At 42.5% G+C, this 24,836-nt stretch overlaps 1 protein-coding gene across 6 annotated transcripts; it reads left to right on the top strand.

Moving 5' to 3' along the window:
• The first annotated feature begins 5,514 nt into the window (after window positions 1–5,514).
• LOC131882588 (uncharacterized) lies at window positions 5,515–23,766 on the top strand. 6 transcript variants are annotated; one of them, XM_059229781.1, is made up of 7 exons: window positions 5,515–5,885; window positions 12,045–12,180; window positions 17,444–17,759; window positions 20,536–20,631; window positions 21,569–21,822; window positions 22,332–22,613; window positions 23,312–23,766. In XM_059229781.1, the coding sequence occupies exons 3-7, from the start codon at window positions 17,454–17,456 to the stop codon at window positions 23,652–23,654; spliced, it is 1,281 nt and encodes a 426-aa protein (XP_059085764.1). In that variant the 5' UTR covers window positions 5,515–5,885; window positions 12,045–12,180; window positions 17,444–17,453; the 3' UTR covers window positions 23,655–23,766. The 6 variants fall into 6 exon arrangements, with proteins under 6 accessions (XP_059085764.1, XP_059085763.1, XP_059085766.1 ...); XM_059229780.1 differs by lacking the exon at window positions 12,045–12,180 and having other exon boundaries at window positions 5,516–5,885; XM_059229783.1 differs by lacking the exons at window positions 5,515–5,885; window positions 12,045–12,180 and adding an exon at window positions 14,885–15,013.
• Window positions 23,767–24,836: the final 1,070 nt, after the last annotated feature.

The raw sequence follows: 24,836 nt of genomic DNA, 5'->3' as shown, positions 1-24,836 counted from the left end.
TTGCAAGGTTGAGTGATTCAACATTTTTCTTGACAATGCGTCAAAGGCGGTAATGTGAGGTTATAATATCCCGGGTCCTGCGCCTAGAACCTATGCATGCGGCATCAAAATGGTTACAAATCTTTGTCTAAGGTAAAGAGGCCATATGAATGGACATATTTTTTGCAGAACATGATCCTGCAGCTGTTTATTCTCAAGGTTATTGGTCAAGGGTCTTTGAGGGCTGCCGTCTCCTACAAGAGTACTATTAATAGTTGAGTAGACAAGATTCGGACCATTTGTATGGCAAGCGCTCATTAATGCAAAAGATATGAAATCCTTCATATTTTTTTAAATGGTTGGATGACTCGAAAAACTTCAGGAAAAAACGTTTTGTAAAATTGGGAACCCTGCAAGGGTACTTCAGCGCGATTTTTATTTTGATTTGTTTGCATGGTCGAGATTCCAAGAGTCAAATGTCAAAATCAAAACATTTCCCACGCAGGAGTCTCTTAGTAGGGTTACCAATATTACCTCAATTCCACAAGTGATGGTGCTTTTTGTGTAGAAAAAGCTATACAAAAAGAACCCTTGAAAACCCTTGACCAATAGGGGATGTCAAGTAAAGGAAATTCAAGGAAAAATGTGGTCCGGCACCCTGATTTTGGTCATTTTGGGGAGGTAGAACTTGGACAAACATTGCAGTCAAGTCGCACCATTCACCCATTGAATTTTCATTAATCGAGTGATTTTGAGCGAGTGGTGTTATGTTTGGTGTTAATCAGTGAACTCATTATCAAATTGGCTCAATACCACAATGCTAATTACCTAGACAAGCATGTAAAATAGAAAAAATGTCAAAATCCAATGCATGCACAGTGCGGTTTGGCTGGGCATGTTGTCTTTGATTTTACTCTATGGAATAACATCAGTTGTCCATGAACACGTTTCCTTGACTAGCCCTATAGCCCCCTTACGTTGCACGAAATATGTTTTACGTTCTGCACTCCAGAGGGCGCTTTGTCATTCAGCCTCTACCAAAAAAGGGCCAATTGTGCCAATTCCTTGTTATTGAATTATAATGCGTTTGTGTTGTTATTGACTACTTTTATCAAAATATTATTTTCAATTAGTGCCTCTGGTCACATAATGTCTGGAAAAGAAATTGCTTTCAACGCAAGGCAAGAGCAGTTCATGTAGCAATCTTACGTGCCTCTTCCCGTTTTTTTTTGGGCCGTGTGACGTTGCAAATATGGGCTCTTATAAGAGTAAGAGACCCAAGAGAGAAGGAGAATTTGTTGACCTTCGCTGATCTTTCTATAAGGCATGTCAAGGGAAGGAAATTCAAACAAAAATGTGGTCCAGCACCCTTACTTTGGGCACTTTTGGGAGTGAGAACTAAGAAAAACATCACAGTCAACAAAAAGCACCATCTGCTCATTGAATTTTTAATAATTGAGTGATTTTGAGTGAGCTGTGCGACAAAACCCAACAAAATGAACATGTTTGTTGTAATGCGGTGAACGCCCTATCAAATTGGTTCAATTACATTTGCTTAAACAAGCCTGCAAAATGGAATAAATGTAAAAATTCAATGCATGCACAGAGCAGTTTGGCTGGGCATTTGTCTTTGATTTTACTCCATGGAATAACGCCAGTTGCTCATGAATGCGTTCACTTGACAAGCTCTATATTAAGCATCTGTAGCTTATACTAGACAAGCCCTCTAGCTCATACCATCTTGAGCGGCAAGACTCAGCAAATTCGCTAACCAGTTTCCAGTTCTGCCGATTTACCGCATTTGAAGTATTTGAATCACAAAAAATTGTCAGAGCAGTTATTGATAGTTTTTGAATGAAATGCATATCTAGGTGTATACCTGTGTTTTATTCAGAACTACAACATCCGTGATTTGGGCTATAGTATGTCGTTGGCGGTAAGGAGGTAACGAATCACATAAATCTTCAAAATCATTTCTTATTACATTTGGAGACATTGGCTAAACTAGCTAGGACGTTTCCCCAAAATTTAGGAAATTCACTCTCGCACTTTCTCATTCAAAGAAGTAAAAGTGTAGACGAGAGTAGACTACGCCAGGCACATTAAATGAAAGTATTCTTGGGACATTGTGGAATACATATTTATTCAAACTTTATAAGGACTTTATGTTCAATATTAAGTTTTTTTATTGGCACAATACGGTGCATTTTGGTTTATTAAACCTGTGTAACTTGCATCGATTTTTTTCGACTGTTCACTTAAAAAAAAAAAAACTGCAAGTGGGAATTTCCGGATATTTTTTTTTTGATCAAATATTAACCGTTCTATTTGTATATTTGTCACTATATCATCAGAATCGTGAGAGTTGGATCTTTGACATGAATCCAGTATTGTTATGGTGATTTCAAATCCAAGATTTTCATTACAGTTGTCCCGATTTGTCTGGTACCACCCTCGTAGTACAGAGTGTCAAAGATGTTCCCATCAGCAGGAGATCCAATGTATGCCAGCAGTATGTTCAATCACTATTTTACATTAAATTATATTATTCAATTGGGAAGACCATTTGAGGATTAAAATAATGTAACACAGTAAAGCGAGGTATTGATACCAAAGTAGGTAGGGCAAAATTAATCTTTGGAGGCTAATAAATTTTAACTAGCGAAGAAAATCAAAAAAAATGATACAGGAAGGGCAACTCAAAGATGAGAGAAAAAAAGCGAGTCATATAGTTAACTGAATAAGTCAAATACTAGTTTAAGTGAAATTAATAATGTTCACGGATTTCTGAAAGGTTCAAGTCATTCTTTTTAAAGAAGACTGGTTTGTTCCTAAATTGATGTAAATGATGACAGACTGTATTGATTTCATTTGCAATTCTTATTTGTTCCCTAGCAAGCCAAATGAAAAAACAAACAATCCATTTTCTCAAGACGTCTCGAATTATGCCAAAAATCTGGCAGGAAATTCCAGCACTGAGTCATATTTTGCCAAAATCACAATCATACGAAAAGAAAGCTGTGTATGTGGTTGGTGAATCATTCGCTTGCATAAAAAAATACCCAAGAGCATTCCTGATAAGCTTCAACAAAAGCCGTTAGTTCCTGCCTTCCGCACATTTATCACATCATAATCCCTCAATTAGTAGGCTTGAATAATGCCGCGGATGATAAAAAGAGTTTCCTTTTTTATCCTGATTTACATTGTCTCCGAGTTGCAAGTTTTCGTGTTGCTAAGCCTCAATCTACATTTTTTTTCGGCAAAAATTGTTTGAGTGGAATGCGAAATCACCCTTGTAAGCCGAGATCCGAATCATCCACGTATTGTCGTATATTTGCTCAATCAGCCCAGATGATCTCAAAGAACCATGACATCTCTGTTTGTTGACCATGGAGAGTGCATTTTTATGAATCTGGCTATGCTTCACTCGGCTGGATTCAAAGGGGATCCAGGGCAAGAAGAGGAATAGAAGATCCCCTTCAGCTCGAGAGTTTGAGTCATGGTGTTGGTGCAATCGATTTCTAGTTGCTAGCTGACTTTTTAAACGCATGCTAGATGGATGACGACAGGCTCGGCAAAATGTGAAGCGGGGCCGGGCGGATCGGGAATGAGGGAATGACAGAAAGAGTCGAGAGAGTCAGTGGCTCGCTCGGCTTCGAGTCTGACAAAGAACTTCTTACCCTCCTCCTGTTCGTTCGCTCTCCTCTGCCAGTGCCACCCTCACATGCTGCCTCTGGATCACAGAGCGACAAGGTAGAGACCCCTGTCATTTTTAACAGCTTATAAAAAAGTTGTATTTGCTCTATCCTTTATGATGTTATTATCATCTGACAGATAGTATCCAAAAAAATTGTGACTAGCTAATGTATGCTCTCACAAGGATTGAGCTGAATGGGTGGTAGATGCTTTAGCCATTTGTTAAATTCTTTGAGAAGGAATTATGGCTGAAGTAGAGCTCAACTTTTTTAACAGGATCCCCGATGGTGATTGAAAAACAGTCACATTTTCACTTTTCAGTAGCTAAAATTTGGTATTATCAACCAACTTTGTTGTTAGTTGCAGAAGCAATTTGCTTACACTCTATTGCGTTCTGTAAAAGAGTAATAATGGTTTATTTCGCTGCTCAAATACAGTGTAACATCATCTTTTTGCGTCATAACTAAATCGATTATAAGAACTGATCCAAGATTCTGAATCTGAATGCACCAGAGATTTTTTAAACAAGTCAGGGCAAACAACCCCAAAGTATGCATTTCATCAATTAATCACAACATACATTGGAGCCATCAGTCATTGGTGTTGTATCATAATTCACTAGAAAAATATTTTTCAGAAGTTCGTACATCCCGATTTCGTTGTAGATTTAGGAAGCTTACTACCAATTAGCCCTGAGTCCATGAGTTGAATTTTAAGTCTTCTGGGAAATAGCTCTGCGCTTGGTGGGTCGGCAAGTGAAGGCTCTCCTGACAGAAGATGCGTGTGCATGGCTCTGGATATCTTGTCGCTAGGCTAGATTTTGTATCAGTGTGGCAACTTTCTGATCTTTTAATTCTTACCTCGGTATGGACTGTAAATTTGGTTACTGGGAATGCAAACATAAATAGCGTTTGACATCAGTCAATCTTGTGACGGAGGTCGATTTCAATCATCTTCCCCAAGTTGTGGGATCGCTGCAAGGATTGATGGTCAATGCCTAAGTCAAGAACGAGTTGGCGTTCGTTAATTGTTAATTACTCGTTGAATTGTCTTGCAAGTAGTTTGGATTTGAGGCTAGCGAAGTTTATCAATACTTTTTGTGAAGCATGTGTGGAAATTCTCGTGATACGAAAATATCATTTACTTTTTTGTCTGCATTTTACCCAACAATTGAATTGTGGTCCTTAAACATCTGTTTTGAGGCTGATAAAATCATTTGCGAGTATGTGTTTTCTAAACTGCATTCATGGTTCATCTAATAGAGATAAAGATAAACAGTCACTCCAGGCCAGTGTTAGGCATTAGTCAAACTATTTGAGCAAATTTGACAGCTCTGATAGTTTAACTTATGCTCTCTCTAGCGCTTACTATTGCACAGAAGAATCAATGAGAAGGTTCTGAACAACATAAAACCCGTGGATTCAGTTCTAAATTCATGTTAAATGAATTTCTTAAACATTTTGCAAGTACACCCCTACTAATTCTCTCAGCCAATGACAAATGAGTTCTTTGACACTTGGGCATGTGCTGTTCTCAGTCTCTTTTCATTCTAGTCAGGGTGTCGCAGCTGTGAGGAAGTGTTCCACATTGCCCTTGGAAATTGCTGATATCTATCCCAAATATAAATGATGACAACCGTTGGAATATTCATTATCCCGCCAAAAAGGAAGAAATATATTCCATTGGATTGTGAATTAACCAATACCAAGGTTCGCTATATTTTTTTACTGATTGAGGAACTTTTTGAAGGGCCAATTTCCGTCACATTGGAGCCATGTTCCTATTGGCCAATAGCATATTCCTCCCGGCCAGCGTCTCATCACAAAGAGATTTTTCAGAGACTGAGGGGCTAGAAGAGTGAGGTTAGTTCTGTCTAACAGTTGCCTAGGTCTCTTCCTGTGAGGATTCTTTGAACAATCTGAATCCAACTTGATTTGACAAGTACCTCAGGCCTTTTTGTGGACCTCAGACACACTTGGTGGATTGTTGTCAAGCCTTCTCACTGTCTATCTATTCCACTTTTGGCCTTTCCATTGACTCCACTGTTCATACCCATTGGGGGAAAAAACTGTGATACACATTGAACTCTTTGCTCCTCTGTCAATGGGATCCCCCCAGCTCTGAAAGATCCCGTGGAAGTCTTTAAAAAACACTTTGCAAACAAGAAGAAACCTGTGTGGAAAATATTTTTCAGTGTTCAGCCCTAAAAGGTAAGAAATACCCTTGTCATACTTACTGTCCTTGCCTTTATATGCTTTTAAAAAAGAAATGAAAGCAAATAAAACGCTGAACAATCAGAATCAAAGAATAACCCTTTGGGAGTTGGAATGAACGTCATGCAATCCTTTGCGGCTTCTCCTTCAACAAATTTTGGAATGGCAATAATATGTTGACATTGGCCTGGCTGTTGCTGCAGTGGATGATCACTTGATTGCACATGTTCCTGATAAGGATAAAGAATTGGCACATTATCTCCATCTATTTATGGTCATTGCGGCTATGAGTCTTATTTTTGAGATCCCTTTTACCCTCCGCTCTACCTTGCTTCCTCCTTGAACGTTGTTGCTAAGCCAAATCTCTTCTCCTTTTTTGAGAATGCTAACCATGAGCGGCAGCAATCCAAGATGGCAGCTGAAGTACAAGTATAGAGAGGCAAAAAGGAGTCCTGCCCCTTGATTGGGCTTGTTCCATCCTATGAGTTTGAAAACTATTTGAATTATCCCTATCAATGTCTCCGAGAGCTCCTTGGGATGTTCTTGCTTACTGCATACTGTCTAGACCATGTGAGCGGAAACGTGTTCCTTATTGGATTAGTCATAAAGAGGTCCATTTGTCGGGATGTCCAAAATGAAACGGTTGAGCAGACTCAGAAACATATTTACGGTTCACACCCAAGTTTAGTTCAAGAAGGACTTGTCGATCTGGAATAACTTGATATCCGATGCCATGACAAGAGAGGGGAGAAACCCAAAACCATATTTGAACATGAGCCATGACAGGAAATTTGAACCCTCTGCCATTGTGAAGTTGCAATCGGGCGGTGGAGATTTTTTCCCGTTCTTTTTTCAGACGATCTGATCTGACTTGACAGAATGAAGTTGCTCCTTCTAGCCACCCTGGTCCCCTTGAAAACATTCTTTGAAATCTAAATATGCATTTTGATTTACTTGTGGAGCGTTCACGGTCTAGTGATGATGAACCTGAGTGACTAGCTAGAGTCCCAACTACGAGGAGGACAGGCACACTTTTGCACTTGCTGCAAGCAGCCCGCTTCTGCAGCTTAGCTTGCTAAATGAAAAGGAATTATGATTTCCATATGAGAAAGTAATCCTTCCATCAGCTCTGAGAGCAGAAGAGTTTTTAATGTGTATCCAAGTCTCCGGTCACATGTCAGGTAAATAGGGCATGAACTCGCGTCTCTTTGTGAATGCATTGAACTCCCTCTTTGGAGCTTGCCTTTCCGCCAAGTGAGACTGTTCTATTATTTTCGAGGATGATAATCCAATTTATCATCGCGCTTTGTGGAACGACGGACAATGTGGGAAATGCATGGAATATTTCATTTGCAAGCCCTGACAAGTTTACCAGGCAACTAACTCCTTAACATGATTGTCAAACCTGAACATGGCTACATGGCTGACGGCAAGTATTGCCGTTTCACACCACCAGAGACGAAAGTACCTCTACTCAAGTTTCAAATTTAGGGATGTGAAAGAGTCTTATGAAGAGTGACTCGAGTCCCGTGAGTCATTTCCCCGCTTAAACAAAGATTCGAGTCGTTCAAACCGTTTTGAGCCAAACATGATGCAATAAGTGACTCACAAGAGGGGTTCGTAAGAAAAATAATAAAAAGGTACAACACTCGTTTTGTCACAAACAGTGAGGTTTGCTGCATTCTCATTTCTCGAAGGGTAACTTCAATACTAATTAATCAATGACCCAGAAATAAACGGGCCAAGGCGGATGTACGGCTCGAAGGGTAACTTCAATACTAATTAATCAATGACCCAGAAATAAACGGCACTTGAATTAGAAACGTCAACGTGTACAGAGCCTCATTATATGGAACGTTACAAAATTACCATGCCTCTGGAGGTCGAATCATCAGGATCTATGATCTTTTTACAATATCCAGGATGAAAAGTTTCAAAAACCAAATCCAGTGCCAGAACTAGTACCGTAAATCCGCCTTGGCCGTACAGTATGATCTTTTTACAATATCCAGGATGAAAAGTTTCAAAAACCAAATCCAGTGCCAGAACTATCTCGAGAATCGATTTTGCCCCATGGAAATCTCCTGAATCGCGAATCCGATTTCCGAGTCTGGCGAATCATTCCAACGACTCTTTTACAACCCTACAGTTTTCGATGAAAGGGGGTTTCTCAAACATTGTCATTGTGGTAATGGCAACTTTTGACGTCTTGACCGCTAATGGCTTGAATTGGATTCGACTCCATGTCGCTTTCATATGCGCAATGAAAGCAGCCTTTTTCTATTGACAAAACTCATGAAGCTTTGTCTTCTTGTGAAAACTTAGGAAGGCCAAGTTAACCACACCTGCGTGAGTGTGTGTGTGTGTGTGTGTCAGAGCGAGTGAGTGAATGAATGTGTGAGGTGCGAGTGCTTCATAATTGGAGACCTCGCCGTGAAACTTGGTTGGCGGAAAACAATATTTCAAATTCAATGCTGCCATACGTCAACATTAGTCACACCAATTTCAAGCCTGAGAATAGCCATAGATCATGAATCGATTCTCGATTGAGGTCTGATGATCACATTGGTGGGCTCAATAACTTTTTTCTGTGCATTTGAGTGCGGTCGTCCGTACGCTCGTCTTCATTATGTGCTTTATCTTCGTTGAGCTAAAATAGAACCGTGTTTGTCCACGTTGTTTCCAAGTGCAATTCGAATGAAAGGTCAGAATATCCACAATATTAATGGCTTCATAATCGCCGTTGCACTGGAAACGTGACCTCGCTAATCTCGCACCATCTCGTTTGAAGATCCTCTTCCACAGGGAACCCTTGGACACAAGTTTGATCCTAACTTTTATCACATTCAGCGAATGGCCTGTGATCTCAATTTTTTTTTCATTTGAAAGAGCCATTTTTCTTTGATTGCTTTTCTCTCTCTCTCTCTCTCCCTCTCTCTCTCTCCCGAAAGATGAACAGCTAGCTAGCTAGCTCTGGCTCTCGATTCTTTCTTTTTCGCTCTCTTTCTTGCCGTCGTCTTATTTTGCTTTTGACTTGTTTGAGTCGAGAGTTGCCTCCTCCTGCTTCTTTTAAAATGATGGCTCCAACTACGAGTAGGTAGGTTAGGAAGGTAGTTGTAGGCACTTGCTTTGTAGTGAAGGTAGTCGTAGTACTCACGATAAGTTAATGCCTGCTGCTGGCTTGGCCCCATGCTCAATCTCCGAGTTACTAGCTTGCCAGACCTTGAGACCTCATTATGGGCAACATTTGCCAGACCCGGGGCTCTTCTTATCACGAAAAAAGACTAAGGAGCAGGGTGACTATTAGTTTCGGAAAAGACCATTGGTTGCAAAAAAGCAGGGCTTCCCGACGATAAGCCAGCTAAGCAAATGTACATGGATAGGAATGAAGATTGGGTCACCTTTACATTCCTGGACGGTAAAGAAGGGGCTGGGGTGGGTCCATCAATGATGATGGACAAACTTGTCCATTATGATTGGATTGGCACAGTGGCACAGCTCTTGGAACACCGTGATACCATTCCAACACCACCTCTTGCCATCTTCTTCATCGTCGTTTTTTAAAGCCGAGGCCTGATCTTTTGAGCAAACANGTCGTTTTTTAAAGCCGAGGCCTGATCTTTTGAGCAAACAAGATAAGGGCGAAGAAGAAGTGACTGGGGCCATATACCGTATATATATATATATATATATATGAGTGCGTGTGCGTATGTTTAATTCTCCATCGTCCAGGTTCTCCTTTTGGGGTAGGCTTGCCTTGAAGTACAGAAGAATGTCGAAGTTGCTTTGCTGTATAAACCTTGGATGCTCACAGCAGGCTCTGGAGAGCAGGCAGGGTTTCTGCCGTTAAATGCCAAATGTTTGGCAAACAGCCGATTCAGAATGGATGAATGCATATCTTGTTCATGAGCGTGTATGTGTTAACTTTTCAGTTGCCATTTCGCGACTCTGAGTGAGTGAGCGTGTGTGGGTGGGGTGTTGTCCATTATTGAGATTTTACGGAAGGCCATCCTGCATGGGCAAGTGTGGTTCCACATGGCTTACTCTCTGTGCCTATTGTCTATTGTCAAATCTTTACCATGTGGATGGATGGATGGATGGATGGATGGATGGATGACTGTAGTGAACGATGGCCCCCACCGGTCGTTGTTGCCAAGGTAGATGGAGTACAAAGAGGAAAGGCACCAATCAACCAACCCACCATGGCAGCACATAGTACTAACAGAAGAAAAGGCAGTACTACAACCCTCCCTCCTACCCCTCTTCAACCTGGGTGGAGGGGGTCCAATCATGGCTGAGCAACCGTGCTGAGAATCTTGAGCTCCTCCACATGGAAGAGGTTGAGGTAGTTGTGGCAGTTAGGGGGGAGTAACCTTGAGCATGACTTCTAGTGCAATAGCAGTACTCAGGGTTGGTTTCTTCACATTCGCATAGCCCTCGTTCCCCCCGAAGGTGCTGCAGATCGTGGTTGTTCTTCGTTGGTATATGGCTTGTCATTTTGAGAAGGAGACGTTGAATACAAATAGATACTCTTGTCAAGTGTCTTGTACACAAATGTATCGGATTCAGATCTGCAATGTACTCGTATGTACAGTTCAAAGACTGGGAAGCCAATTGATGCTGATTTATTCCATGCACACGGCCAATAAGAAATAGAGCGAGTCCTCGATATGAAGGCATTGCGGAAAGGATGGTGGAATTTGCGTTGCTCGTCTTGCTCGTTTGAAGGTTGTGTGGCTAGTTCATCCATTCCATTGACACAAAGAAACGGGTTCGACGGGTTCAAATTGTGCACAGATCTAGTCTGATTATGCAATCCGAGGATGATGACAGAAGAGCGCCCGAAGTTGGATAAAAAGACGACATTGTAATCTCTCCCCCCCCCAAGATTAGTAGCTACGAATGTGTGACCTGGATGCGAGATATAGTAAATATTGGCATGTTTTATAGCCCTCACTCAGTTCGTTAGTCAGTCGTCGTCAGTCACTCATATTTGCCAAAGAACTTAGCCACGCCACCTGTTTCTAGGGGGGCTCAATTTCACTTCTTGTGCAAAGTCGTCGACGTCTTTGAGAGAAACCCACCAGACTTGTTAGTGTTTTCCACGTTGATCTTCCTGGAATAATCCTCTGAACTTTTGTAAACAAAGTCCATGTTTATGGATCTCTTCTCCCTCATTGAGCACGGATCTCAGATCTTTCTCACTCTCGCTTGTTCTTATCCTATTCCAAATATCCTCCAAGAAAATGCCCGCTTTTTCCTTGCCGCTCATGAGTGCATTGATTCATTCCTTGACTTCTGCTCCATAGTACAAATGTGTCTCAGAGAACGTTCTACAGATTATTTACAATGAAAATTAGGCAACATCACACGCCTGATTGGTTTCAAATCGTCCGCACAGTACGATATGTCCGTTTGTCCGTTTGGAATCCTACTCACCTACGTCCTAATCCTGGCCAGTGGATCAAAACGAAGGTTGGTTGCATGCCGACCATTCGTTCCTGTATAAGCTGCTTTATTGCAACCCACATGTTTTATGTGTTGAGTCGGCATGGTTGTTCCCAAAACAACAACAAAAAGTTGACTTGAAGGTAGTGTACTTCCACCAGGAAAAGACGATCCTTCGTGTTCGGTTGTCTAGCCAAGTTATGGGGTAAGCTACAGTTGCGGTTGATTTCACATTCCGGAACCCTTGAGCGACCGAGTCTATTCGGGAGTTATGGATCTCATTTTATGCGACTCTAGACAAAATAAAAGAGCTTCCTGGGTATGCAAGGTCAGTTGCAGAGATGCCGTCATTCTGCGGAAATGTTGAGACGATCCATGGTATTTGGAACAAACAATCTGCTCGATTTGTTCCCAATCACGATTAATGAGTTGCAATCAAGTGATCATATGAAGTAAGGCCGATGGCTTGAAACAAAAAGATCGATACTCTCTCCAACAACGTATGTTGAACTCTTCAAGCCGACAACATAAATCCTTAATGAGGTTGGCTCGTTCAGGGCAAGAGGGAGAACGAGAGTGTCCGGATTTGGCCTGAATTCCAGCCTTTGTTTTGTTCACTTCACCAAGGCTTTTTGTGCCCAAGTGCTTAATTTTGGCCAATTCGGATTTCAACACGTCCCAAGCCATCTTATGCGTTCTTTCTTGCAGTCCCTGTACTTCGCAAGAGATAGGAGTTGAAGATAAAAGATACTGGTCTTGAAGGTATCTCCCAGCATGTTTTAAAGGCCCGATTGAAATATCGTTCGGATTGGAAAATTTCCCATGAATATGAATAAATTGAATGGTGAGTGCACACACACACATACACACACACACACACTCACTCACACACTCACTCGGCAAGGGCATTCCTTGGAGCAGAACTACTTATGAACAGCGCTTAATCACTTTCTTGAGAAGATACAAAAAGACAGAGAGAGAGAGGCTTAAATAATGGATCCAGGAGCCCTTGAAGGGAACAATAGCCATTGTTGGGCCTAACGAAGGCAATCCAAACAGTGTTGATTATGTCAAATCATCCACATAATAATGGAAGGATCGACCCAAGCTCTTCCATAATAAGTCTTTTTGGGTGGGAGGATCCCATAATCGGTTGGATTTTTCATCCGTACTTACGTTGCTCATTATGTATGGCCCTTTTTGTCCAATCGAGCGAGATGGGCCAGCTAAGAGTGGGAGTTGAGTTTTAGACAAGATCAAAATGAATCTTAGTTGTTGGTCAAAGTGATGACCGATTGACCTTTGAACTGTTGTGAGTGTAGTGCGGGGTCTGCCTTATTTCGTAGTGCTTGTTAGACTTTACAATTGGCCTGAGGTGTGCAATGGTGGCATTGGGTGCTTCTGAAAATTCCTAAACCACAAGAAAAATGAAAGATTAGTCTGGTGCAGATATCAATTTTCGCCCGAAAAACCGATCAAACCAGTTCTGTACAATAGCCTGATTTGGTGAGCCACGAGGAGCGACGAGAAACGTGTAGTTTACCTTCATGGCCCTTTCTGAACGACTTAAGTGCCTTCATATCATAGTACAGCAAAATCCACTTTTTCATTAATTTCCGGACCAATCTCATATTTCCATCTTTCACCCAAGCGGAGCACACCCACCGTTATGTACGTGCATACGTAGTACGTGTACCTACCTGCTGGAGCTATTTATAAAGTGCCATTTAAGTGGTTCCGCTTGAGGGTGCATGGCTTGAATAAATACTGTATGTACCCTGTACTCCGCCCTCATTGGACTGGCTAGGAGGGTGCATAGGAGAAATGAGACTCGGGGCCGGGATTTTTTTTTCTTCATTAATTGCACGTGTTGAGAGTACCTGGTTTCGCACCAGTCAACCATTCGGAGGCGGCCAGGAGTCAACGAGTGGTCAAAACGTCAAACGGGGAAAATGTCAAAGGGAGCTAGTTTTCGCCGAATACGCACGGGTTCATTGCTCTCTCCGACCGTTTGATTGGAAGCTTTGAATGGCGTTGAGAGTCAAGGCTAGAGCTTGACATTGGTGGCTGGTGTAATCGGATTCCCATCACACACCTACAACTTATCAAGATGTATGCCGTCATTGACAGTGCCACCTTTACCACTACTTCTACTTCTACTACTACTACTAGTTAGTATGCCCACTCCAATGCGTTTGGTTGGCTACACAAAAAGTATGGCAGAACCACCACATTTCGGGCCTATTTCAAAGTATTTTCCGATGCGTTGTGAGTTATGCTTTTGACTATCCAGGCGGATGCATGCAATAATGACGCTTTTTGCTCAACTTCACGCGAAAGGGTGATTTGCAAGAGAAATATTTTCAGATGGGATCATTAATCTTCCATGCCTCTCGTTGCCAGGAGAAGCTTCATATGAGAAACACCTCGAACCAGTCCCCCCCCTCATACATTACCACTAATTTTTCAACCATACTTTCGAGCTCTGATAAATGCTCTGGTATCGAAGTTTCTACTTTTTGGGGGGTACCTCCACGACAGAAACCGATTCGTTACAATGATTATTTGATTGTTGGGAAGAGCTATGGCCCAGGTCTAACACTGCTCGGAAGGCAGCCAGACACACGTAGTCCAATGTAGTCATATTTGTCGAGAAGAAGTGTGAAGGAACTGCCCTGCCAAGTCTCATCCGGCTCGCTGGTCTCCATGGTGTCTTGAAATGAAGAAGACGGACTAAGGCCAAGCTAGCTACCACGTTAGCCAAAGACACACAGGGCCTGACAGCTGACAGAAAGGGTTTACCCTCGGCACAACCGATCCCCGATCCCCATCCTGGACCGAGGTGAACCTGGCAATTTGGGAAGACAGGACAGCCAAGTCATCCGAACGAAGTCAACTTGACTGGCTTGAGAGAGGTGGGAGCTGGCCATGTACCCATGCACACAAACTGTCTGTATGTAGTATGGCCCTTCTAACCAACGGCAGAACGACAGCCACCTCGCTCGGGCACTGTCCTCCACAACGCTTGCATTCACTTTCTCACTCGACCGAAACGCCTCCAGCCAGATTTTTGACAGTTTGAAGAACAGCAGTCATTAGAAGGGTGGTGGTGAAGAATATGCCGGCATTTCTCGGGGGGGCCTCGTGTCAATTATAAACTCGACTTCTCTTGCCGCCCCACGAGGTTTCAGATCCCGAACAAAGAGACCCCTCCAGCTGTCAGAGATATACCAATGGTTCATATAGTATGTGTAGGTCCTGCATCGGTATCAATGGGCGGCAGTACCCCTCATTGTATGTAGCCATTGAGATCCTCATTTCCTTCCTGTGTCCGTTGAAACTTGGGATCTCAGCTCCCATCGCCTCTGGGTACTCAGCCCCTCTGGCTGGGCAAGTCCATGTGGCTTTGCTGGCTGGCACCATGTCTACTGCATTTTCTGTTCATATGATGAAAAAAAATGACAGCCCCAGAGCACACCAGCTCCCACTGACAACTTGTCCTCGCATGCTTGGTTGCTGGCTGGTTCTCTCCACTTCATTTCTACTCTTGGTCCTCCACAGTGGTCTTCGATTGGTTGGTGGGTTGCCTGGGAAGCGAAGTTGAGGGCTGAGAAAAGCCGAGTCGAGCGAGTCGAGCGAGTCGAGAATAGGGGGAATCCATGTCCATGGAACGTTGGGTAAATACATATCCCCCTCACACTTCAAGCACTTTTTCCCCCACTACCCAACTGCCCACAACACCATTAGCTCACATTGCGCTCTGCCGCCCGAGGCCGGCGTGTTCTGCCAATGGCCGAGCGAGGAACAGAGACGAGCAAATGCAGCTGCTTGTCGTCAAGCCAAATGCTCTTTGTTTCCACGAGGAATGGAGGAGCTGCGATGAGCTACACTCGATCCTGGGCTGTCATTCCCATCCAAGTCGGGAGAGAAGCAGGGGAGGGAGATAAAAGAGCTTGTTACTAGGCCAAATTTTCCCCTTTCAATCCCTTCCGAAACGAACCAAGTGCACGCACTGCTTCCCCCTTCCCAGCTTGTTAATACACCCGAAGCCCTCTTCCTTCGTACACACTGCCACACCAAATGGTTGTTGGTCTTAAGAATATGGTTTGGCAATGATGAAACAGACTATCTGCGAGCTAGGTACATACTATGAATAGTCTCTGTGAAAGAAACACTTGCATACTGTAATTCAAGTTCAGGAGGACCGCGGTGTGAGCGAGGCTGAGAGCAAATAGGACCCCGATGAATTTTGAGTGGATTTGTAATCAAGGCGAGACCGAACCCCCGCTGAGTCGTATTCGGGAGGCAATTTTCAATACTTGCAAAGCCATTTCAAGGCACGGCTCATACTCACGAGAACCACTCTCACATATGTGGCCTAACTACCAAACAAATTATACGGGGTGTCATGAAATTAAATCGATGACCGTTCACGAAGCTCTCGCGAGAACGGCGAAAAGATTTGGCAGCCGGTTTAGAAAAGCTTGGCAGATCTTTTGACCAATCCTTCTGCTTGCTGCTGTTGTTGCTCGTGTGTCTAACTCCCTCCAATCTCTCTCAAAGTGTACACGTATTATGATCTGAAGCATTGGTCGTGCGTGCAGCAACGTACTACAAGTCCGGTGTTTTTATGGCATTGACTGGGAAATGATTCGATTCTTGAATCTCGTGCAAAACTTACATAGTACATATGAGCCCACCAAAGAGGTACACTTCAATACTCCAGCCAGCCAGCCAGCCAGGCATTCCACCCTCGGAATCCAGGTTTGCAATTGCGGGGAGACAATTTTTATGACCCTCGTAAAGATTGTGTTACAGCTTGGCAAAAAATCTAACTTCCAACTGTCCCTGTGGCAAAAAGTTCCACTGTTCTTGTAGCTGCCACGATTCAAGCGTGGACAGTAATGGGCATGACATTTTTGCTCTCTTTTCAATTGCAAATTTCAATTCCGATTGGTCTGGTATTTTGAATTCGATTTTCTTTCATTTTCTGATGATATGACATTTCGTGTGAGGGACAAAAATGTCAGGCACAACCGTATTGCGGCATGGCCAAGTCCAGTCATGGCCAGTGGTTGGAGAGCATTAAACTTTTAGTACTTTTTAATCCATGTCCCGGGTCTCATTGGAATTGATAAGAGATTGCTAATTATTGTCATTAAATATTGCTTTACCGCTCATTAAGATGCAGGATTCTTCAGGATATGGCTTATCACATACGGCGGGTTTTCCCCTTTTTTACGCTGAACATTTGGCTTTCACGCTCTCAAGTGGAAAGAGTCACATTTTTGAAGATTATTACCGCGTTCATGCACATATGGATCTTTCTAAGCGAGCGTTGCAATTGTTTCATTTGATGTGACTCATTGGCGGGATCAAATTCCTTTTTAGCTTGAACAGCAACCGGGCCTTTTTTTCCGATCCATGCGGTTGATCATAAAGAAACAAGAACAGCTTTGATTCTCATCCTTGGCGACTGGTGCGTTCATCGTGTCATTTTCTTTTTGCAGCCCTTTGCAAGATTTGTAAGCCAGTCAGTCCAGTCACTATTCGAGTCTTAGAGCCTGAGGCCCCCGAGGTCCATATAGTGTCGATTCTCTGAAGCCTTCCGTAACTAATGACTGGTTCTGAATTAGGTGTTGTTTAGCTTGATTTATGAGCTTCAGATAACAGGCAATGAGGTAAGCACCGACCAATCCGTACTGAAGCGTGGTTTCACAAGGCCCCGATGAAACGTAGAACTGGTCCGTGGCTCATTAATTTTCACGGGGACTTAGAAAGCCTTGACAGATATTGGATCCGTTCTCGTCTTCTTTCTCTCCTTCTTCCTTCCACCTTGTTTATTTCCTCCCTTTTGGTCCACCCAAGAAAGCGAACATTGAACAGTGCTCCTTCAAGATCTCATATGCGATAGGGAACAGCGCACTCAAGGCGCACTCCTCTGTCCCATAAACACTAGTATACTGAAACGGGTGACACTGCAGTGCCCTTTTCTGGCCTCATTTTTCATGGCTAACTCAAATGGTGTGTTGCGATAGGGTCACACTTCCTGGAGGAGATTGCTCACCCGTCTGGATCTGAAACAATCCGATTGATCTTGATTCCAGATGATCACAGATGAAGTCGTTTGCCGCGTCACAATCACCCAATAGCGAGAACAGCAAGTCGTTCTTCAGTCGTGTCATCCTGTTCGATCCCTTCACGGCCAAGAGGAACAAGTTGAACGAGATGTCCGGCGCAGTCCACGCCCAAACCATGCTAGACCTGGGCCCTTCCAATAAAGTGGTCTTGAGCTTACCCGCCTCCAACGGGAATTCGCACAAACGAGAACTGGAGAAGGAAAAGTCCTCCGTGTCTACAGACTCCGGAACTTCCGGATCCACCAACGCCAATGCCTCCAACGGATCCTCCAAGCTTTCCAAGGTAGGAATGGCCTTCTGTTCTAGAACGTATCATTATTCGTTGAAAATGCTATAAGGGAAATTTGTCACACACACACACACGATGAAAGTGGAATTTAGGAATCGGTATAGCTCTAGGCCCGTTGTAGGCCTGCCATAAAAGACTCTTTCGAGGGCCTTTTCACGAAACACCTATCAATGGATTGCAGCTTTTTTAGATAAAGATATCCATTATGAGGTTCAAAAGGCATTTGTCGAAGAGTTTTAAACTATGCTGTTGATTTGGTTGGCACCTGATCCGTTTCAGGAATAACAAGCATTACCTTAATGCAAATCTCAGACGTTAAAAGAGCTTTTAAAAAAGCTTTGAAACCTGCCTTCAGAGTGCAGTTGTGAAAGAATGCTTACGAAGCTCCATTTTTTTTTGTATCCACACGTATTGATCCGTACAAATAAGATTTTTTTTCAGGGCATTTCGTAATAGTGGCTCTTCACAAACATGCATCTAGCATATTTGCAATGGCAACTAGATCAAAAAGACACTCAAAAATATGATTTATCAAGTTTCATCCATTTCTGACCCTTGAAATTGTCACTGAAATCATAGCACTATATTGAAGCCTTCTGTGGTCTTTTCTGGCATGAAATAACAATAATAATGCAGGCTTTCTTAATATAATCAAAATTCATTGATAACAGTGTGAATAGAGGATGGGAGGAAGGTGTTTGGTAAACTGGTCGTGGATGTTCCTTGAATATGCAGTCAATGGCAAACGTCAGAAAGCCTGGACGTCTTTAAGAATAATATCTTGAAGACCTGGCACATAGCTGTCAATAAATGGTCAGAAAAATCAGAGGGTCTACATAATAGTTAATATGGCATGCCTGCCAAAAAGGGACCACATAAGGACTGAATAGAGTTTCTAAACCACTCGACAGATTATGCACATATCCATGAATAATGCATCTATTATCGGGACAAGTCTTATTGTTCTAGTTTGAGTCGTTAATTTGCTAAATGCATGTAATTGAGAATGAAATACGTGTTTGAACCCAATTTGCATCACATCTCTTTTGGCTGACACAATGGAATCCCTAAATAACGAACATGGTCTAGGTTGTTAATCCGCTCTTCTATTGTCTCAGAAGCACGTTGAAGACAATGCTAACATTTTTTAGTTTTCAAGAATTTTTCTTATGAAAAAGGAAGAATATTACTAATTTTTCATGCCATCATCATATGTCCTGGTTATAACCATTCAAGTGCAAAATACAACTTTTAGGTTGTAATAACAATAATAGGTTAACTTAAGTTGTTCGACTAGACCTTTAACAATGATACTTTTCAGTGTACCCACCTCTAATTTGAGCTGTTTTCAAAAAAAGATATTCTTTCATACAAAAGTTGCTCCTTTTGCTTCTGTCACAAAGAAAAACTCAACTAGATGTCTTGCCCTTAGAGTCAACATTTTATCAGAAGTTATCTAACCACCTTATAAGGTTAAGCTGATTTGCCATTGGTTGTCACATCCTCAAGTAGGTCTCAACATTAAAAGAAAAAAAGCGACAAGTGTTGACCCTAAAAGAAGTCTCAAGGCAACAAATGGCCATTAGCGAAATTCTTTGCTTCCCCCCCCCTGCTTTAACTGTCGCTGATGCCGGTCTTTCCTGTCCAAATTTGAGTTCCTGGGACAATCAAGTCCGAGAAAGTGGGATTTGTCGACCAAAAAAAATCTTGAAATCCTGACTTGGCAAAGATTCAATCCCATCCTGACATCGACAAAGAGTCAACGTAACGAATCCTAAGGGGGGACAAAAGTACGCCCGTGTAAGAATCGAACATACGAAACGTGACAGAAGTCATTACTTAGTAATTTACTTGTATATATGTATGTACGTATATATATAAACGACGTAGATGTTATCTATGATGGGTTTGAAGGGTAAAATATCCCTTTTTTGGTGGCGAAGAATCTTGCCTCCACAAGTGTTTCTCAATGTGCTGGCCGTAAAATATCTTGGCTTCCCATCCAGCACCTTTGGTAAATGATTTGAGGTGAAATTTTATGAAGCTTTTCCTCGTATCTAATTTAGTTGCCATCTTTTTTCCCGGTCATCCAATTAAGCCAATATTTGAAACGTAATTTCATCCGCCTCCACTTGCATTAGAAGGCCGGCCGTCTGAAAGGCCGACTGTGTCTCCCAAATGCATTAATGGACATTAACCAAAAACATAACGACAATAGCAACCCTCCCTCTGCATTGATATATAGGTATTCAATGCTCAAATTTCCCACAGACACTTATTGATTTCCTCTCTCTTCTAAAACGCAATATATGATTGGGATCGCTGTTTTAAGTTCACATTCAGAGACAACGAAACTCTATTTAGATATCGATCAAGTAGTCAGTTTGCAAATGCACTAATAGCTAATATTTCTGATAAAGTAGCTATAAATTACTAGATAGCCCATTTTTAACTCATTTTTTCATCGGTGTATCAAATATTGCATCAATTCATCAAACAAATAAAAAGCCTGTAAAGAACAAAACCAAGTCAGCGCCATCTAGCGGTTCAATTGTAGCATCCAATTAGATGTGTTTTGACGTTTCTTTCTGTCACCACTCATCCCGGTAGTATCGAATTATGCTGGGCAAGCGTTCACATATCCACGTTACCGTTTCTGTCCCCCGCGAAATTCGATCACAATGACTAAGGAGAAAATGGCAAAATGTGCAGCCGTGTCCATCCACATGATATCATCTCGCCTCACGAGGAATTCTCGTTTTGCTTTCAGATTGGAAAACGTTTGCGAGAGAGTTGCCGCAATCTACGAGGAAAATCGTCCCCCAAATACAATCCGGATGACTTCTCCACGGTTCCAAAGCAAAATGTGAGTCCTCATCATCTCAACTCCTTTTTTTAACTAAGTGCATACAAAGAAGGAAGAGAGAGGCTGGAAGGCAAGGAAATCACCCTGTTGACTCAAGTAATGGTTGGGCAAACAATCTCGAATCCATGTTTATGACCCTTGTGTGGGCGCCGCCGATTATTATATGTATGCCTCCCGCATATTTCAAAGCACACTTTTGCCTTTTGATAAAGCGGAGAGCATTGATACGATCACTTACGACGAAACTGGGCCGGAATGGGAACAACTTGGCATAAGTCGAATTCGTTCACGGTCTCGTTCTCCACCGCTGACATTTCAGAATTTCCTGGCTATTTACCCAGGGAAGTACGAACGGCTCCAAGTCAGTTTGGGAGTACAGAACACTACGTGCTACATACAGCATGCATTGTACAGCACAATCAATAACATATATAAATATACTTGCTAGAAATTGGAATTTTGAACAGAAATAACCCGTGAGAAGCAGGTTCCATTGCATGTGAGTGGAGAACGAAATGAAACGAACTTGCCTGTCTGTCCATATTTCTTTGATCTTGAACCCAACAACAAACACCTGGTCATTCATTTGCCCAATCTACCTTGTAATGAAGTGGGAAAGACAGGAGCTCTCCCTCGTTCCTTGTTGCAACTTCCTTCCGCGGGATTACAGGAGAACTTGGAACACAGTCAAGGTGATTTGCTCCGGAGAGAAAAATGTACTCATCTGTCAAAGTGAAAAATAACGCGGTTCAAATCCCGAACCTTGACTCGAATCGGGAATGAAAAAAAGTTCATCATAAATTACGTGATGTCAAACTGTTTTTTTGCGCGACTTGTCGCCCCATGGCCTCACCTTGAGTGCCTAGGGAGGTCGTTCACCTACCATGAATGCTTTTTCCACTCAAATAATCGAGGGATGTCTTTTGGATGCTTCCAGGATAGCAACCGAACCCGTCACTACGTGGCCATGGATTTCAGTGGGAAAGTGGGTCGGATCGTGGACCAAAAAGATGTACGAGGTTACACAACCAAAGACGGATACGCCTATTTCCGCCGAAAGGTGTCGCCCAAAGACGTTGAACCTCTTCTCACCAAAAGCCAAGCCTCGATCCATTTGGACCAACCCTGGTTTCATCCCAATATGGGACGAGATCTGGCCCAGCGAATTCTAACCACTCACAATATTGACGGGTAAGTCTGATTGTTTGTGCTTGGAAAACTATATCTTTTAAGAAGGAACTAAAACGTGGATATGGGTGCATTCGAACAATTTATTATTTTGGATAAATGATTAGTTCAATAATCCAGGTACGATTTTCCACTGTAGAACATTACATGAGACATTTCCTGATTAATGGGTCGGTCTCAATTGACGAGGGCAATTATGTTATGTAAATTATCAGGAATAATTGTCCAATTATGAGTGTATCGATTGAGAAAAAAATGGTTTCAATGTGAGTTCTGATTAAGAGCGAAAAATCTAGCGCCAGTATCCGTATGTTTCCTGTCTGTGAATCTTGTCCACCATGTTATTTGGCCTTCTTGGTAATTCATTCATGAATCCTTGGGTGTATTTTACGTGCTCAAATCCGAATAAAAAGCAGTCAATTGCTCTTGGCAACAAGGATATAATACCTTAGAAACCAGAGGATCGAATTAAATGTGAAATGGAAACCAATCCTCTCATCCGTCTCCTCCAGGGCTTTCTTGGTACGTGACAGTAGCGTGTCCGGTGGCTACGTGATCTCATATGTGTCCGGTGGGCGGACTTACCACGCCCAAATTCTACCCGACACGTCCAGTTCAGACCCCGAGGGTGGCCGGGGCGTTTTCTTCACCCTGGATGATGGAAAGACCCGATTCTACGACCTTTTACAACTCGTCGAATTCTACGAGCTCAACCGAGGCAGTCTGAACTCGAAGTTGACCTACCGAGTTGTCAAGAAGGAGGTCACCAAGTCAGAAGAGTCTAGCACTGTCAGGTGAGCAAACGAATAGAATCCCCGTCTTGATGAGTTTCGTGGGAAATGGGATTGAGAAAGTGATTCCTTGAAGTGAATGCTCTCTTTCGGAGAAAGTCTTCTCCTGACAAAACTGACTTGAGAGCAGGCAACGACGATGATACCTATATTCCCTTCAAGAAGGCTGTAATGTGAGAGATGATGAGGAAATCAAGGCTGCATAGGAGAATGGAAGGACTTGGAAGTATGTTCAATCAAACGAAAAAGCAAATGTCTTTCAGAGCCTTGAAATAATCTGCACATTTTAGTCGAGGAAGAACACGTTGTAGGGCTCCTGGAATGTTTGAGATCAAAGTGTTCTTTGCGTGAAACAAGGTTGTGCCATAAATTGAAAAGTTTTTTGGGGTACAAAGAAGCACGGGCATAGATATCAATCATATTTATGCCAAAATACTACCACATTCAGAATTTGGAAGCAAGAAGGTCTAAATTTATTTGACTGTAAAATAAACCCATGGAAAATTTTATGAAAGAGTCCGTCATTCAAAAACTGAAGCTCCTCTTTTTACATATTTGCCTCTTTGTCCGATGTCATGTCATCAACTTAATCAAAGGTTTTTTTTTCGAGGTTCTTACATATGTGTCGCCACATGAATTCTTACCTTTAGTCAACTGCATTGGTATTATCGTATTAACAAGCTCTTGCAACTCTTTCGCAGATGTGATGATTCCTCGTCAGGACAAGTTTCGGAATCGTCCATGGAGTCCCAGACTCCCATCGCAGCTGCCTTTCCCAAAGACGCAGATGATGAGGTGGCTGCGGGCATAGCCCATACGGTCGCATCTTTCCCGGAATCCCAGAGTACCTGTTGCACCAATAGCAGCAATCCCACCACCAAAATGGACACCAATCACAACAGCCACGATGCCAAAGCCAATAGTTGCCCAGGAGACGAGCCACAAGTGGAGACCGTGGTCGAATCCTTTGCATTGTCAGTGGAAGATGCGGCCATGGCCTCCGAAGGCGAGTCCGAGAGCCTCAAAGATCCCCAAGAGGGGTGAAAATAAAAAACGAAATAAAACCCACACTGGATTGTCTAGAAGTGATATGCTAAATCCACACTTGAAAAAGCAAACAAACACAAACCCACAACAACAGCAACAACAACAACAACAACAACAAAACGAAAAGAAGAGTCATGAAGAACCCAAGAACCATTGAATATCATCCTTCACCAAGCTTGATAGGGGATATCACCCATATGTGGGTGTTCCTGTCGTTTCAAGAAAAATAACGACTTCTATGATCGTTAGACTAACATTATTCTCAGCTTGATCCCCCTCCCAACGCCTCCACCCCACGCCCCAATTGTCTCCAAGATCAAAAACAAACCTTGTGATTTAGGGAATTGTCAAACCTACTATTCTAAATGGCCCTTTTTTTGACCAAAAAATGAAAGAAAAACCGTTCTTGTCGTCAGAACTCTTCTCTCATTGTCATGAACTACAACGTCTTTCTCAATACATTAATAAGAATCCAAGTTGACCCTCAATAATAATGTAAGATAATAACCTGTGTCAAAAAGAGTCCATTCAGTTACAAAACAAAGAAAATCACTTGTCTATCTCTCTACCTTGGTGAACCTTAGTGACCGAAGTTCCCCCTTCAGCCGACAATAATAACCCGTCAAACACGGCGATTGTAAACAACATCCAATCAACTTTGTCTTTTAACGCCCCAGTCTGTTGGCCCTCATGAAAAGGGCACGGATTGTGCTAAACTCCGTAGTATTTCTGTGTCAGTTGTACGAGCGGATTGGGCCACGTGTTTGACGGTTCTGCCGGACGTCATATCACAAGTTCGTCTCTCTATTGGAAGTCTGAATATGTTGAACAAGGCCTAGACTGAATCCATCTGATTAGGGTGACCTTTTTGGATCAATCAATGAATGGTGAGCCCAATATCAGCCGAGTTATGACGTTTGAGTCTTCAGTGAGATCATACATTTTGTAAGCACTGTCAACGGGGACTCATTGTACAGTATTAGTCAGCAGCAAGTCCAGTCCTCTTGTTTCCCCATACATCATCACTGATGATATAAATGACATGATAATAATAATAATAATAATAATGATACAGATTTCGGATTCCTTGGTGACACAACCCCTCAGCCAAATTGGAGAAAATGAGTGGACAACGTCAGATGCTATTTTTTGAGAGGCCCCACCATGTTTCAGCAATAG

The sequence above is a fragment of the Tigriopus californicus genome, chromosome 6, assembly GCF_007210705.1.
Source record: "Tigriopus californicus strain San Diego chromosome 6, Tcal_SD_v2.1, whole genome shotgun sequence".
Classification (NCBI taxonomy): domain Eukaryota; kingdom Metazoa; phylum Arthropoda; class Copepoda; order Harpacticoida; family Harpacticidae; genus Tigriopus; species Tigriopus californicus.
The sequence above is the reverse complement of the archived record's forward strand: the minus strand, read 5'-3'. Positions and strand labels throughout refer to the sequence as shown.

What these genes read in the sequence shown, in the direction of transcription:
- LOC131882588 (XM_059229781.1), top strand. Translation starts at nt 17,454, where the DNA reads ATGAAGTCGTTTGCCGCGTCACAATCACCCAATAGCGAGAACAGCAAG. An exon ending in GATCCTCCAAGCTTTCCAAG is followed by an intron (nt 17,760 to 20,535) that starts GTAGGAATGGCC and finishes TTTTGCTTTCAG; the next exon opens with ATTGGAAAACGTTTGCGAGA. An exon ending in ACCACTCACAATATTGACGG is followed by an intron (nt 21,823 to 22,331) that starts GTAAGTCTGATT and finishes CGTCTCCTCCAG; the next exon opens with GGCTTTCTTGGTACGTGACA.